This window comes from Candoia aspera, chromosome 7, assembly GCF_035149785.1.
Source record: "Candoia aspera isolate rCanAsp1 chromosome 7, rCanAsp1.hap2, whole genome shotgun sequence".
Lineage (NCBI taxonomy): Eukaryota > Metazoa > Chordata > Lepidosauria > Squamata > Boidae > Candoia > Candoia aspera.
The window spans coordinates 76,416,759-76,429,419 of NC_086159.1; the positions used below are offsets into that span (position 1 = coordinate 76,416,759).

At 40.3% G+C, this 12,661-nt stretch overlaps 1 protein-coding gene across 1 annotated transcript; it reads left to right on the top strand.

Annotated features, from left to right (window-relative positions):
• Window positions 1–54: 54 nt before the first annotated feature.
• HSPA14 (heat shock protein family A (Hsp70) member 14) lies at window positions 55–12,644 on the top strand. Its single transcript, XM_063308214.1, has 14 exons — window positions 55–171; window positions 1,588–1,668; window positions 1,751–1,833; window positions 2,204–2,252; window positions 3,130–3,223; window positions 3,318–3,408; window positions 4,762–4,866; window positions 5,800–5,961; window positions 6,900–7,055; window positions 8,168–8,270; window positions 9,015–9,230; window positions 9,963–10,136; window positions 10,906–10,976; window positions 12,276–12,644. The coding sequence occupies exons 1-14, from the start codon at window positions 115–117 to the stop codon at window positions 12,352–12,354; spliced, it is 1,521 nt and encodes a 506-aa protein (XP_063164284.1). The 5' UTR covers window positions 55–114; the 3' UTR covers window positions 12,355–12,644.
• Window positions 12,645–12,661: the final 17 nt, after the last annotated feature.

Sequence of the window (12,661 nt, forward strand, 5' to 3'; positions counted from 1 at the left end):
GGGGTGACGTCACGCCCAGCTCGATTTCGATTGGCCACGGAGGGCCCGGGAGCCAGAGGAGGAGGAGAAGACGGGGCTCTCCCGGTGCACTGTGGGTAGGCGAGCGCGGCAGCCATGGCGGCGATTGGGATCCACTTGGGGAGCAGCTGCGCCTGCGCGGCCGTTTTTAAGGTGGGGAGGGGGCTTCCCGGTCGCCTGGGGACGGAGTGGGGGGGCGCCTCTGGAGGCTCGTTTTCCTAAAAGAGAATGAAACGGGGCCAGAACCTTGTTTGCAAGGAGAAGGAGGGTCCTCGGAGCAGAGACCGTGAGATGCTAGCTTTCTACGCGAAAGGGGCAGGAAGCGACCCAGGCCCCTGGGATGCGGGCTCTCTCCTGGGGATGCGCATGGCTCCTCTGCGTCAAAGCGAATAAGGAGAGTACGTCTTGCAAGAAGAGCGGCAGCGTTAGCAGAGGGTTAGGCTGAGATGCTAGTTTTCTGCCTCGGGGGAGATCTTTCGCTGGGAGGGGGGCGTTGCATTTTGAAGCTGGAGGCTTTGAATTCGGTTTTATGAGATCTCATAAATTGATTAGGTAAAGTTTGGGGTTTGGGGGGGGTTGCAACTATGCTTTTTGGTAATTTGCCCCACTTTGGTGAACTGCACCCTCTTTCATTATATTTTATTTATTTATTATTCAAATTTTATTACTGCCCATCTCCCCCAAAAGAGGGACTGTGAGCGGCTTACAATAAAATCAAGCTACAACAATAAACATTAAAATCCCATAAAAATAAAAATATTTATTATAATACTTTTAATCTGTACATTTTAAAGTGATTAAAAGCAGAAAACCAATAAAAGTACAACTTACAAATTGTCCACACATGTCCACACACACTTAGTGTGAGATGGTTCATAATTCAAGTCAGCTTTTTAGGGAAGGGTGCATATTTTTAATCCGGTTTTAATGCGCCTGGAATATTGTTCAATCTTTGCTATGCTTTGATGTGGATGCTGCTTTCCTTTCATCCTTCAGCACCTCGGAGATTGTTTCTCTTATTAAGATAAAAAAAATGAGGCCTATCCTAGGAATTGTTTTAAGTCGGGGGGAAAAAATCTGATTTCTGGTGGGTTTTCTTGGGAACTGTGTGTAAAACGCTTTCCAGAAAAGAAAATATTTAGTCTCTTTGTTACAAAACAGCCTATTATCAGTTAACATAAACTATATTTTTTTATGATTGAAGAATAGAGAGTATTGGACAATTACTAACTGAAGTGATGCCACTTTACTGCATCTGTGCTCACTGAGTTTATTTCTGCTACATTGAGTTAGACTTGTAGGATCTTATATGTACTCATTAAATCCAAGATTGACTTACTAAATTTGAATCAGAATGGTCTGTAAGGATCTCTTACTTTTTTCCCCTGCCAAAGTAAAAACTTCAGTCTCAGTGTCTTTTTGAACAGAGATCTAAATTTGTTCCCTTATACCTTATGTCTATTTTTAAAGATATGAAAAACCTGGATATACCACTGAGCTTTCTTTTGTAAGTTTACACAATGTAAGGATCTGTTTCTGGTCTTCGTAATGAGTGTGGTTGTGTTGCAGGATGGCCGTGCAGATGTTGTGGCTAATGATGCTGGTGACCGAGTAACTCCTGCTGTTGTTGCGTTTTCAGAAAAGGAAGAGGTAAATTTCCTTTTTCAGTAAACATTTCAAGCCAGAGCCATGTTATTTTTTTTCCTAAAAAGCTTTTAAATGTTTTTCTCAGGTTGTTGGTCTGGCAGCAAAGCAAAACCGAGTAAGAAATCTCTCAAATACTGTAGTGAAAGTGAAACAGATTCTTGGAAGAAGGTATGGATTATGCCATAAAATGTTGTGTTAAAGATTAGTTTTGTAAGCTATTAGTGTAAATCTGAATAAACATCTTACCTTTTAAAATGTAATTATGAGCTGATCTTTCTTTGGCGGTGCTGTTAAGCACATTACAAACTGCCAGTGCTGCTGTGTAGAAAGTAGCAGATTTTGATTTGGTTTTTCACCTGTTTGGTTTTTCCCCATTATTAAAAGAAGTACAGAAATTATTATACTGCTTAAACCAGGAATGAAAATTGAATTCATGGAACTTGACTCCCATACAATGAAAACATAAATAATGCATTTTTTTTAGTTTAATATTTAAACTAAATATTTAAAGTACCTTCCAATTTGCTTGTTTTCTCAGCTCTGGAGAACCACAGGCTGAGAAGTACATTGCAGAAAGTAAATGTCCAGTAAGTAGGAGCATGCTTTGCAATTTTTTCCTCTAAGGATGTTCGCCTGTATTTATGAAGTCATCTACTACAATTTTACAATCCACTTCTTACAAATATGTGCTATACAAAGGATACAAATACATGCCAAAGAGGCACATTTTTTAAGACTACCAATGTTTCTGCCTTGTATTTGATTTATATACCCGTTTGGATGATACAAGACCATTAACAAGGGCAAAGGGAGTATTCCCAGAGCAGTATTTCCCCCCTCCACTTATTTGATTCGTGTTCCAGAAACCCAGTATTCAGGGCATGGGCAAGTGAACTAGCACATCAGTAAAGCCAAGTTAAACAAAACAATCACTGTTTTCTTAACTTCAGAAGTTTGATAGAATGGAGATAATGTTAAGTGTACAATGAGGAGCCTCCCTAGAATGGGAGTTTTTCACTGTGGGATCAAAATGCAGATGTTATGTTATCTTTAGCTATCACTGCGCAACATTCTTCTGCAATCAAGCAATGAAGTGGATGAATGAGAAAATTTTCCATATGGTAAAAAAATAATACATGAGATTGAGTTGCAAAATTTTCAGAGGAATGCTCACTGTTTTGTTTTGTTGGAGTAGTGATGTTTGTAGATTTTTCACATGGTTGTTGTGGTCCAGCCATGTGGACTTCAGTTTTCTTAATTCCTAGCCTTGTGGCCAACACTTGGAGATGCTAGTTCAGAAAGGCTACTGTAAAGTGACTTCTTGGTGTCTTTATAATATAAAATAACTGGCATAATTGCTTGGATCAGAAATGCCATGATTGTTTTCTTAAGCAAAGGAAGCATTGATAATCTCTGATAATACAACTGAGCTGAGAAATACTTGGTGTGTTGATTCATTTGTAGGTCATTGACAAGAATGGAAAACTGAATTATGAAATAGATGGCAAGTTTGTTTCTCCAGAAGATGTGGCGAAGTTAATCTTCAGGAAAATGAAAGGTACCGTATTCAAACGTGCTTCAGTTGAAAAACAAAAGTTAAGTTCTAGAAAATGAACTAGCTTTCACTCATCATGGATTATATGTTTATCTAGAAACTGCTCAGTTTGCTTTGGGTACTGATGTCAATGACACCGTTATTACCGTGCCATTTGATTTTGGAGAGAAGCAGAAAAATGCCCTTGGGTGAGTACAGTTCCTTTTGCTTGCTTGCCCTGGATACATTTGCAGAAGTCAGTGATGTGAGATCCTGGGGACTGGGTATTTTGCCTGGACCATATTTCGGTTCAAAACCCCAGCTCAGCCACACAAAATGTCAAGAGGTGATAACTCTGGTTTCTCTTCAGTTCTTTGCATCTTGGGAACAGAAGGCACAAACATAAAGCAACAGATCATCTTGAATTTTTCCATGAGAAAAACAGAAATGCCAAACTATTTTACACCCATCACTATAAGCTACCCCTGTACTTCCTGTTCATTGCAGGAAGCCAAAAAACTGAGTTTCTTGGCTTCCTGTAGTAAAGGTAAAGGTAAAGGTTTCCCTTGACATAAAGTCCAGTCGTGTCCGACTCTAGGGGGCGGTGCTCATCTCCGTTTCTAAGCCTTGGAGCCGGCATTGTCATAGACACTTCCGGGTCATGTGGCCGGCATGACGACTCGGAACACCGTTACCTTCCCGCCGAAGCGGTACCTATTGATCTACTCACATTTGCATGTTTTCGAACTGCTAGGTGAGCAGGAGCTGGGATTAACAACGGGAGCTCACCCCGCCGCGCGGTTTCGAACCGCCAACCTTCCGATCGACAGCTCAGCGGTTTAACCCGCAGTGCCACCGCGTCCCTTGGCTTCCTGTAATGAAGCCCAAAGGGCATATTCCACCTGGCTGGGCTATCATTTTCAAGTATGGATACACCATTAAAATTCCCATTTTCATCTATTGCTAAAGCAACTTCTGCTCTCCATATTTGGTGTTCAAATACTGCCATTATTGTAGCGGTCATGACATTACTGAAATACAAATGTATTGAAAGTAGATGCAAATTTGAAATTTCTTGGCCTTGATGTAGAAGTGAATATAAACCCAAAATTTATGCTACCCCTCTTTTTCTATTACAAGCCGATGTAACTTTTGAAATATTCTCCTAATTGCATAATATTACAGCAAGGTGATATTTAGGCAACTTATACCTGGAGTGGTTCAGAATGGTGTTTCCCAACCTTGGTAACATGAAGCTCTGTGAACTTCAAATCCCAGACTTCTCAGCTATGGCTATGTTGGTTGTGAAATTCTGGAAGTTTATTGTTTGTTTGTTTGTTGTACTAAATGTGTATAGCCGTTCCACTCACTCAGCAGCTCTGAAGCTGAAGTTTATACATTTAGAACTTTTCAAGATTGGGAATCTGCTGGCTTAGATTTACCTACTGTATACCTATAGATTTAATTATTACCTATATGAGAACTACCTTGGCTGTTTTCTGCTGAAAAAGGTTGTTAGGGTTATGTTGACAAACTGATTTCTATTGTCATGTCTGTTACAGAGAAGCCGCTAAGGCAGCTGGACTTAATGTTCTTAGACTAATTCACGAACCATCTGCAGCTCTGCTTGCCTATGGAATCGGACAAGATTCACCCAGCGGAAAAAGGTGATTAAGCGTTTCTCAACTACAGGAATTGTGGTAATTTTCACACTGAAGTAAGACTTAATGGAACTCATTCTTCTGCTTAGTAATAACAGCTTCCTTATTATAAAAATACACCCTTGGTTAACAGCTTTTCATTTGTAAATGGCAAAAACAGCACAGGGATGGGGGCACATCTACTGCACACCCATAGTAATATCCTTTCTAAACGGTTTGGCTGTGGAAAGACTAAGTACTTCATGGATACTGTAGTTTCGGGCTTGCAGATTCCCCCCACTTCTGGAGTCCAGAGGCGACTGTGATGTGTTGTGTTTTGCGTAAAAACCATTTCAGTAGTCCTGAGCAAGAACTTAGCATGTTCCCTGGATAGACACAGTACTAAACCAGGAATGAGCGTCTGCGTCTAGCCAGCTCTTTCTGACCACGGAACACCCCTGAATAAAGCGTAATAGCAAGGCCCTGCCGATTCTGGATTTGGCTGCCGGGGGTGATGTGCCAGCAGAGTACAGAAGGAGTTTGCCGCCACGGGTTCTGGCTGCTAGATGCGCAAAGAATTTCCTGGGGCTGGGGATGACTCTGGCCTTCTCAATTTGTTTGATTTTGATAATGCTCCTGATTTGTGTGTAGGAACAGCTGGTTAAAAATTACATTGTTACAGTAGCCGCTTTGGGTGCTTGGTAGCAAAGTGGCATACAAATATTTTAAATCAATAAATACAATACTTTGTTCTGCTGTCTTCTGATCTTTTTCTGTATGTTGCAAATAAATGAAGTAAGGCTTCTCTGCAACTAACTCTGGTCAGAAATGGTCACACTTCAACCTGTCTTTTATATTGCATTTCTAATGGCATGCATAACAGAACCAGTATCATTATGAGAGTATGCTGTTAACCCTTTGAGAAATAATGATTTTTCATTTTTGTTTTGCCAATGGAAGCAACGTCCTAGTGTATAAACTTGGAGGTACGTCGCTTTCCATCACGGTTATAGTAGTCAACAGTGGACTGTATCGTGTCCTTTCTACCAACACCGATGACAGCATAGGTGGGACCTGTTTCACTGAAGCATTAGCACAACACTTGGCTTCGGAATTTCAGAGGTAGGTGCTATAGAATCTAGAACAAAGTTTGGTGCAGCAGTTACCATGTCAGACTAGAAGCAGGAAACAGAGGTTCTAGTCTGTCCTCAGCCATGGAAGATCACTGGGTGACTTGGGGCAGTAACTCTCAGCCCAGCTAGGAGGAGAGAATGCTTTGTGTGTCACCTTGAACTCCTGAATGGAAGATGGGATATAAATCTAATAAATAAGGTTTTATACAGTTATCAGCAAAACTGACAGCATCTGACCTTTTGGAATGACATGAGCAAGGTAAATTTCAACGATTGACTCATCAACATAGAGTCAAAATATTACTGTGGAGAAGAAAAGGTTATTACTGCAAATTGAGGGTGGTTATTAATTCACCCTGAAGAAAAATCTGAATTTTATAAAGAACCACTTGCTTGTGTAAAAACTGCCTCCATGCAGTCGGGCAGAATTTTTTCCTAGAGGTGGTTTTGTTGTCATTCTTACTGTTCAGATCACCGCGGGAGAACATGTCAGCTAAGAATGTGTTTAAGTAGTATTGCCTTTAATGGTCTCAGGAGGATAAAGTTCCTTTGTTTCATTTTGGATTCTTGAAAGAGCCTGTATTTTCTCATGTGCCCCTCTGTGAGAACATTAAAGGTGTTTTATAGCTGTTCTTAGCCACGTATGTGAAACTGTCCATTTCAGGAGTACAGACTGAAGAGAAAGATAATTTGGAATTTTCAGTTCCTTAATATTTGGCTTTGTATGATAGGTGGAACCTTTTTTTTCCCCTTTACAAGCACATCTATTCAGCTTTCAATATAAGCAACATACTTCATTTAGTTATATTGAATTTCAGGCAGTGATTGGAACCAATATATTTTCATAACATCCAGAATAAATAGCTGCTGGCATCACGGTGTATGTTTTGTTGTGATTAATAACTAGATTATTTTTTAAAAAAACAGATCTTATAAAAATGATGTGAGAGGAAATCCCAGGGCTATGATGAAGTTAATGAACAGTGCTGAAGTTGCAAAACATTCGTTATCCACACTGGGAACGGCAAATTGTTTTGTTGACTCCCTCTACGATGGTCTGGATTTTGACTGTAATGTTTCCAGGTAATACGTTCAACTCTCTAGATGTGTATCCTCCTCCTCCTCCATTTTCACTGAGGAAACTTTTCAGCAGGCACATGTAAAATGTCTTGAATTTGAAGCATGTTGACATTCAAACCAGGCCTTTTCAATCATTTTGTTAGTGCTTTGAACTGGAAGCATGGCTATTTCAAGGTTGAGGCACTTCTAGAATTGTCAGGAAAGGCTGTTTTGAACTCAAAATATGGTCTTTGAAATTCAAAACTCTTCCAATGTTCAAAATATTTTGCACATCCCTATTTTTCAACATTAGGTCCTACAGAACACAGGGCACGTGGTTAGGTAGGAGTTAGTAGTACCTATAGGACACAGTACTCCTTATCCCCTGCAGATGGTTCGTCTTATTTATTTATTAATTGCATTTCTAGACTGCTGAATCCCTAAAGAACATTTAGGGGTTAACTAGGTAAAATAAACAAGAAACAATATACATGAAAAGAAAGCGTGTAAGAAAAGTTCAACAAACTAATGAAAAGATAGGTGACTAACCAAACCAACCTAGAACTCAACCAAGATGCAGTTTAGGCCCAAATGACCCCCAGAAGGTGGTCAGGGTGGGAGCTGACCAAATGTCCCTGGGGGGGGGGGGCGCTGTCACAGCCATGAAAAGCAGTTCCCAAGTCTTGGCCCCCTCACCTCCCTAAACTGGGGCATCACTCCAATTTCTCCCAGGTAGATTGAACTGGAATGGAAGGTGCATTCCTGCAGATAACTAGGCACCAAACCATCTAGGGCAGTGTTTCTCAACCTTGGCAACTTTAAGATACATGGACTTCAACTCCCAGAATTCCCCAGCCAGCATTGTGCTTATATTCAGCATATACCGAGTATAAACACAATCTTAAGCATTCTTTTGTGAAGCATTTGAGAAGGAAGGATATATATGTCACGCTAACATTTTTTGTAGTGGTATTTGAATTTTAATTCTGAGTAGAGAAGAATGATCTCGTTCACTTACTTGGCACAGGACCGGTTGCATTGTGCTATGCTATTTGGTACTCCAACTTTCTCTGCACGAGAGCAAAAAGGAGTGTGGATGTTCCTTTTATTACTTAGGATTTTGTATTATGTAACAGGGCCAGATTTGAACTTATCTGTGCTGCACTTTTTGGTAAGTGCATTGAAGCAATCAAAATATTGTTGCAACACGTTGGACTTGCAACGGATGATATTAGTAAGGTAAGGGTGTCCTTTTATTCATTTTTTTCTAATTTAATTTCTAAGTCTTGAACAGTTTGGGGAAGTCAGGGTTCCTTGGTTTGGATGTAATGAGGAATTCTGGCTTAATATAAAGTAGAATTTAACATCAAAGCCAAAGAAAAGTTTTTGGACTTAACACTTGTTCCAGAGTTGATAAGCAGCTGAATTTCAGGTGGTGAACAGATGTCAAAACTGGGCCACTGTTTGCAGAGTTCTGCATTCATAGCTGAAGCTGTGCTGTTATGCATAAATAACTAATGTTTATAAAATGTACGACTTTGAAATAAGAGACAAGTGTAGGGATTTGTCCTTCTGAACCTGTAAATGTCATTAGAATGAGGAATATTACAATATTGAGTAACATGTTCATACAGTAACTGTTGCATGATTGTCTTGGTGAAACATTATCTTTGTATGACCAAGCAACATCTACAAGACAAGTGGTTGTTTTCTGTTTCGGTTTGATGCTTCTAATATATATCACTTAATCATGTATTTATATCTTGGCAAATGGACTACTTATGTTTATGGTTGGGCTACTGTATCAGCATTGCAGAAATCTAGACAAACACTACATGGCAGCAAAGTGATACAGAAAAAAACCCCTCTTTGGTACCAACTAATTTTTGCTGCCCAGATAAGGTAGTCTTAGCCCTTGTCTAACAACTATCTATTTCCCACTTGACCTTCGTACCCTTAAAGAAATGCTTCAATATCTTCTAGGTGGTCCTCTGTGGTGGATCAGCCCGTATTCCAAAATTACAACAGCTGATCAGAGAACTTTTCCCTACTGTTGAATTGCTAAACTCCATCCCTCCAGATGAGGTCATCCCTATTGGAGCGGCCATAGAAGCAGGGATCCTGCTAGGAAGAGAGCACACTTTTTCAGATGACGACCTGCTGTCCGTTGAATGTTCTGCCAAGGACATATTAGTCAAGGTAAGATGGTTACAGAAATGTCTGCAGTACTAATTCCACATCCCTAATCCAAGATCATCACAGTTCCTGACCAAAATTAAATACTATTTGAAAACGATTAGGATACAAAGATAAGGGACCGTTATAATATAACATTTTCTAAACAGGAAAAACTAAATGTTGCTGCAATAAATAGCAATGGAATTAACATGAATTCAGCTACTTGCATGGTGGTTATCTCAGAAGCATCTGCTTGGAGGGAGAGAATAAGATTGGCATCCGCTTTGCCATGACAGGTTGTTAAAAGAGGTGCAATGAAGTCTTTGTGGCAGTTTGAATAAAAGAGGCAACTAAGGTGGACGTGTGATGTTGGTTGTTTCCTCCAAGGGACTTGGGCACAGGCAATGTTGAATCATTGTGTCACGAGTCTGTATATACTGCATACTTAATCAGAATGTTACCTCCTTTTTAATAACTAAATAAAATTTAATAAAAGTAAACAAGCCTTGTTGAACTTCTGGTAGCTTCATGGACAGATCCGTGTAACTTTCTTGGCAGAAATATGGAACTCTGCCACTGCCACCTTCTAGGATCTTTTTGACTTCTTAATGATATCCAGGTTGTCTCCATCCACAGTTTGTTGAGATTTGCCAAGATCGGCTGGGTGCTGCCACTTCTGTCTCTGGTTGCAGTAAATTCACCTGAAATGAGTAGCAGTGATGGAACTTCTGCAAAATATTTCTCGTTTTCCAGGCAGTGGATGAGTCAGGGGATGACAAATTCATGGTGGTGTTCCCATCAGGAACTCCTTTGCCAGCTCGAAGGCAACACACTTTGCAGGCCCCAGGAGAAATTTCCTCTGTCTGTCTGGAATTATATGAGTCTCTGGAAAAAAGCCCAGTAAAAGAAAATGGCAGATTTGCACAGGTAAGCCAAAAGCTGTTAATTCTTACAGTGCAATCATCTGTATGTCTGTTCAGAGGGAAATTCCTGTTTTCAGCATAGCTCACTTTGAGATTGCAGGCCTGTGAACATTTTATTGATAGAACCTGTTAGAAATGGGCAGGCTTCATGCTTGGGTATGTTTGTCGTTTTTTTTTTACTAGAAACCTGAGGAATCTGGTATAAAAGGCACAACTTAGAATGAAAACAAGTGTGCTCAGGAAATGGGTGCTCTTCACAACTATTCTACACAAAAATCCATGCTTGGGTCCTTCAAATTTATTTACATTTCAGCATTACTGTTTAGGGTTTAGTTGCAGAGGTTTTTTTTAAAGGTTGAAATCTTGTTATATCACAGTAGGAAGGTCCGGATTTACATTTTAGGCTGTTTTTCCACTTTGGGGGAAAGAATTTAAGGTGTAAAATATGTCTTGAAAAAAAATAGCCTGATTTTTAGAAATTAAGAGGATTTTTAAGGCTTGCCATGTGTACCATAACCTTCTGCTAGGATTTGACTCTTAATTTCTCAAATCCCCCCAAATTAAAAAAAAAGGGGGGGTCTGGGATTTTCCTCCACAGGGTGCTAAGATTCCATTACTGTTGATCTAATATCTGTATGAAAAGAACTGATGTCTTTTGTTATTTAGTCCGAACAAGATTAAAGCAAACATCGTCCTTAGAATGTTTCCCTAACAGTAATCTTGAAACTTCATTGTAGTTGAATTTTATATGTTTGGTTGCTTGTTCTTAACAGATTGTACTCCAGGATTTAGATGTTAAAGAAGATGGTCTGCATCATATACTAACCATCCTTACGATGAAGAGGTACTGAAAACCAAAATCTTATTCTTTGGGTCAGAACCGTGACTGTATATGAAATTCACATCTCAGAACTTGATAATTATCATATTGGCATTTTGGGGGGAAGATACCAGATTCTACACATACATATTATGGACAGTGTAGGATAGATTTATGGGGCAATTCTATTTTTTCTTTCCAGATTTCACTTCCTCTTATATTTAGAATGGCAGTTCTTTTCCCCTGTGGAAAGGTTGGATGGATACTAATCTAGATACTGGTCAATCTCCCCCCACCCAGGAATTGGGTATTGAGAAGTAGCACACAACTGCCATAACTAGGAATAACTGATAGCTATTTCCACCATGAATTTCTCTAAAAACTCCATTCAAGCTGCCTAAGTTAGCCGCACCCATTAGACTTTGGCTGATCCAGAAGAAAGCAGAACAAGAACAGACCTGGCTAGTATGTATGAATGGAAAACAAGTAAGTCTAGGAGGCACGGACCAGACTGGGAAGCCACAAAGGCTTCTAGAAGGCTGCGGCAGCCTCAGACTGCTTCCTTCTTGTCAAGAAAACCGCACGGACTTACCCAGGAAACCACCAGCAGTTGAGTTTGACTTGGAGGCCAAGAAGGATTTTGAACAGTGTTTGTCCTTCTGCCCTGTTCAGCTTCATTGGATGGTTTCAGATTGCAGTAACAGGGAGGATGGGGGGAGCTTCCTTTTCATCTGCGTAATTTTGTACATCCCTGCCCTCCCCTTCACTTCCCACCCATTTACACTGTGCTGCTGCCCATTCCTTCCAGTCTGAAGGGTCTGTTGGGAGCTTTTCATTGTTCCTCATTAAAAAGGTTCCTTTGAATAATTTCCTTAAGGAGGCAGCCGCCTTGCATCAGTTGGGTACCTGAGTGCCGTTACTGTCTGGAGCAGCGTTTCTCAACCTTGACCGCCCTAAGATGGGTGGACTTCGACTCCCAGAATTCCCTGAGTTGAAGTCCACCCATCTTTAAGCTGCCAAGGCTGAGAAACACTGACAATAGTCAGTAGTGGCCCTCCCGTCAGCTGTAGCGTCCTTGAATGGAAGAACAGTTCCTAGGAGGGTCTTTTCTTATACTACAAGCCAAGAAAGAAATAACAGCAAGGCCCTTGCTGAATTAACATATAAAACAGATATGTAGAATATAGCTTCACTCTTTAACCCCCCTCACCCCAATTTCTGGGACACCATAGTTGGTTCAGGCCCCATAGGCTGATCACACACCGTTTCTGCCACTAACATCTAAACATTAGGAAACGATAAAATCTCTCTCTCTCCCCTCAGGGATGGGTCACTACACGTAACCTGCACAGATCAAGATACCGGAAAATCCGAAGCCATTACTGTGGAAGTGGCCTCGTAGGCATCGTCTGAAAGCCTGTTTTCTCAGTTACAGTAAATATTTTCATATACAGCTTTGAAATAAGTGAGAGAGTTTCATTCTTCAGAGGCAGCTGATAATAGTTGTGCATGTGCACGAACTGTAAAAAATGTTTAGTGCATTGGAGATCTACACGTGCACACAGACCCATAAATCAGTCTGGGAGGCTTCACCGTGTTGCATTAAACTTGGCAAATTGGCTTCAGTTTTGTGAACCATGTATATTGGAGAATCTAACCTCTTATTTGTGAATAATAAACATTACGTTTTTATATTCATCATACTTAAT

Coding starts and splice junctions, on each gene's coding strand:
- HSPA14 (XM_063308214.1), top strand. CDS start 115: ATGGCGGCGATTGGGATCCACTTGGGGAGCAGCTGCGCCTGCGCGGCC. Junction 4,867..5,799: donor GATTCACCCAGCGGAAAAAG/GTGATTAAGCGT, acceptor TGCCAATGGAAG/CAACGTCCTAGTGTATAAAC. Junction 9,231..9,962: donor CCAAGGACATATTAGTCAAG/GTAAGATGGTTA, acceptor CTCGTTTTCCAG/GCAGTGGATGAGTCAGGGGA.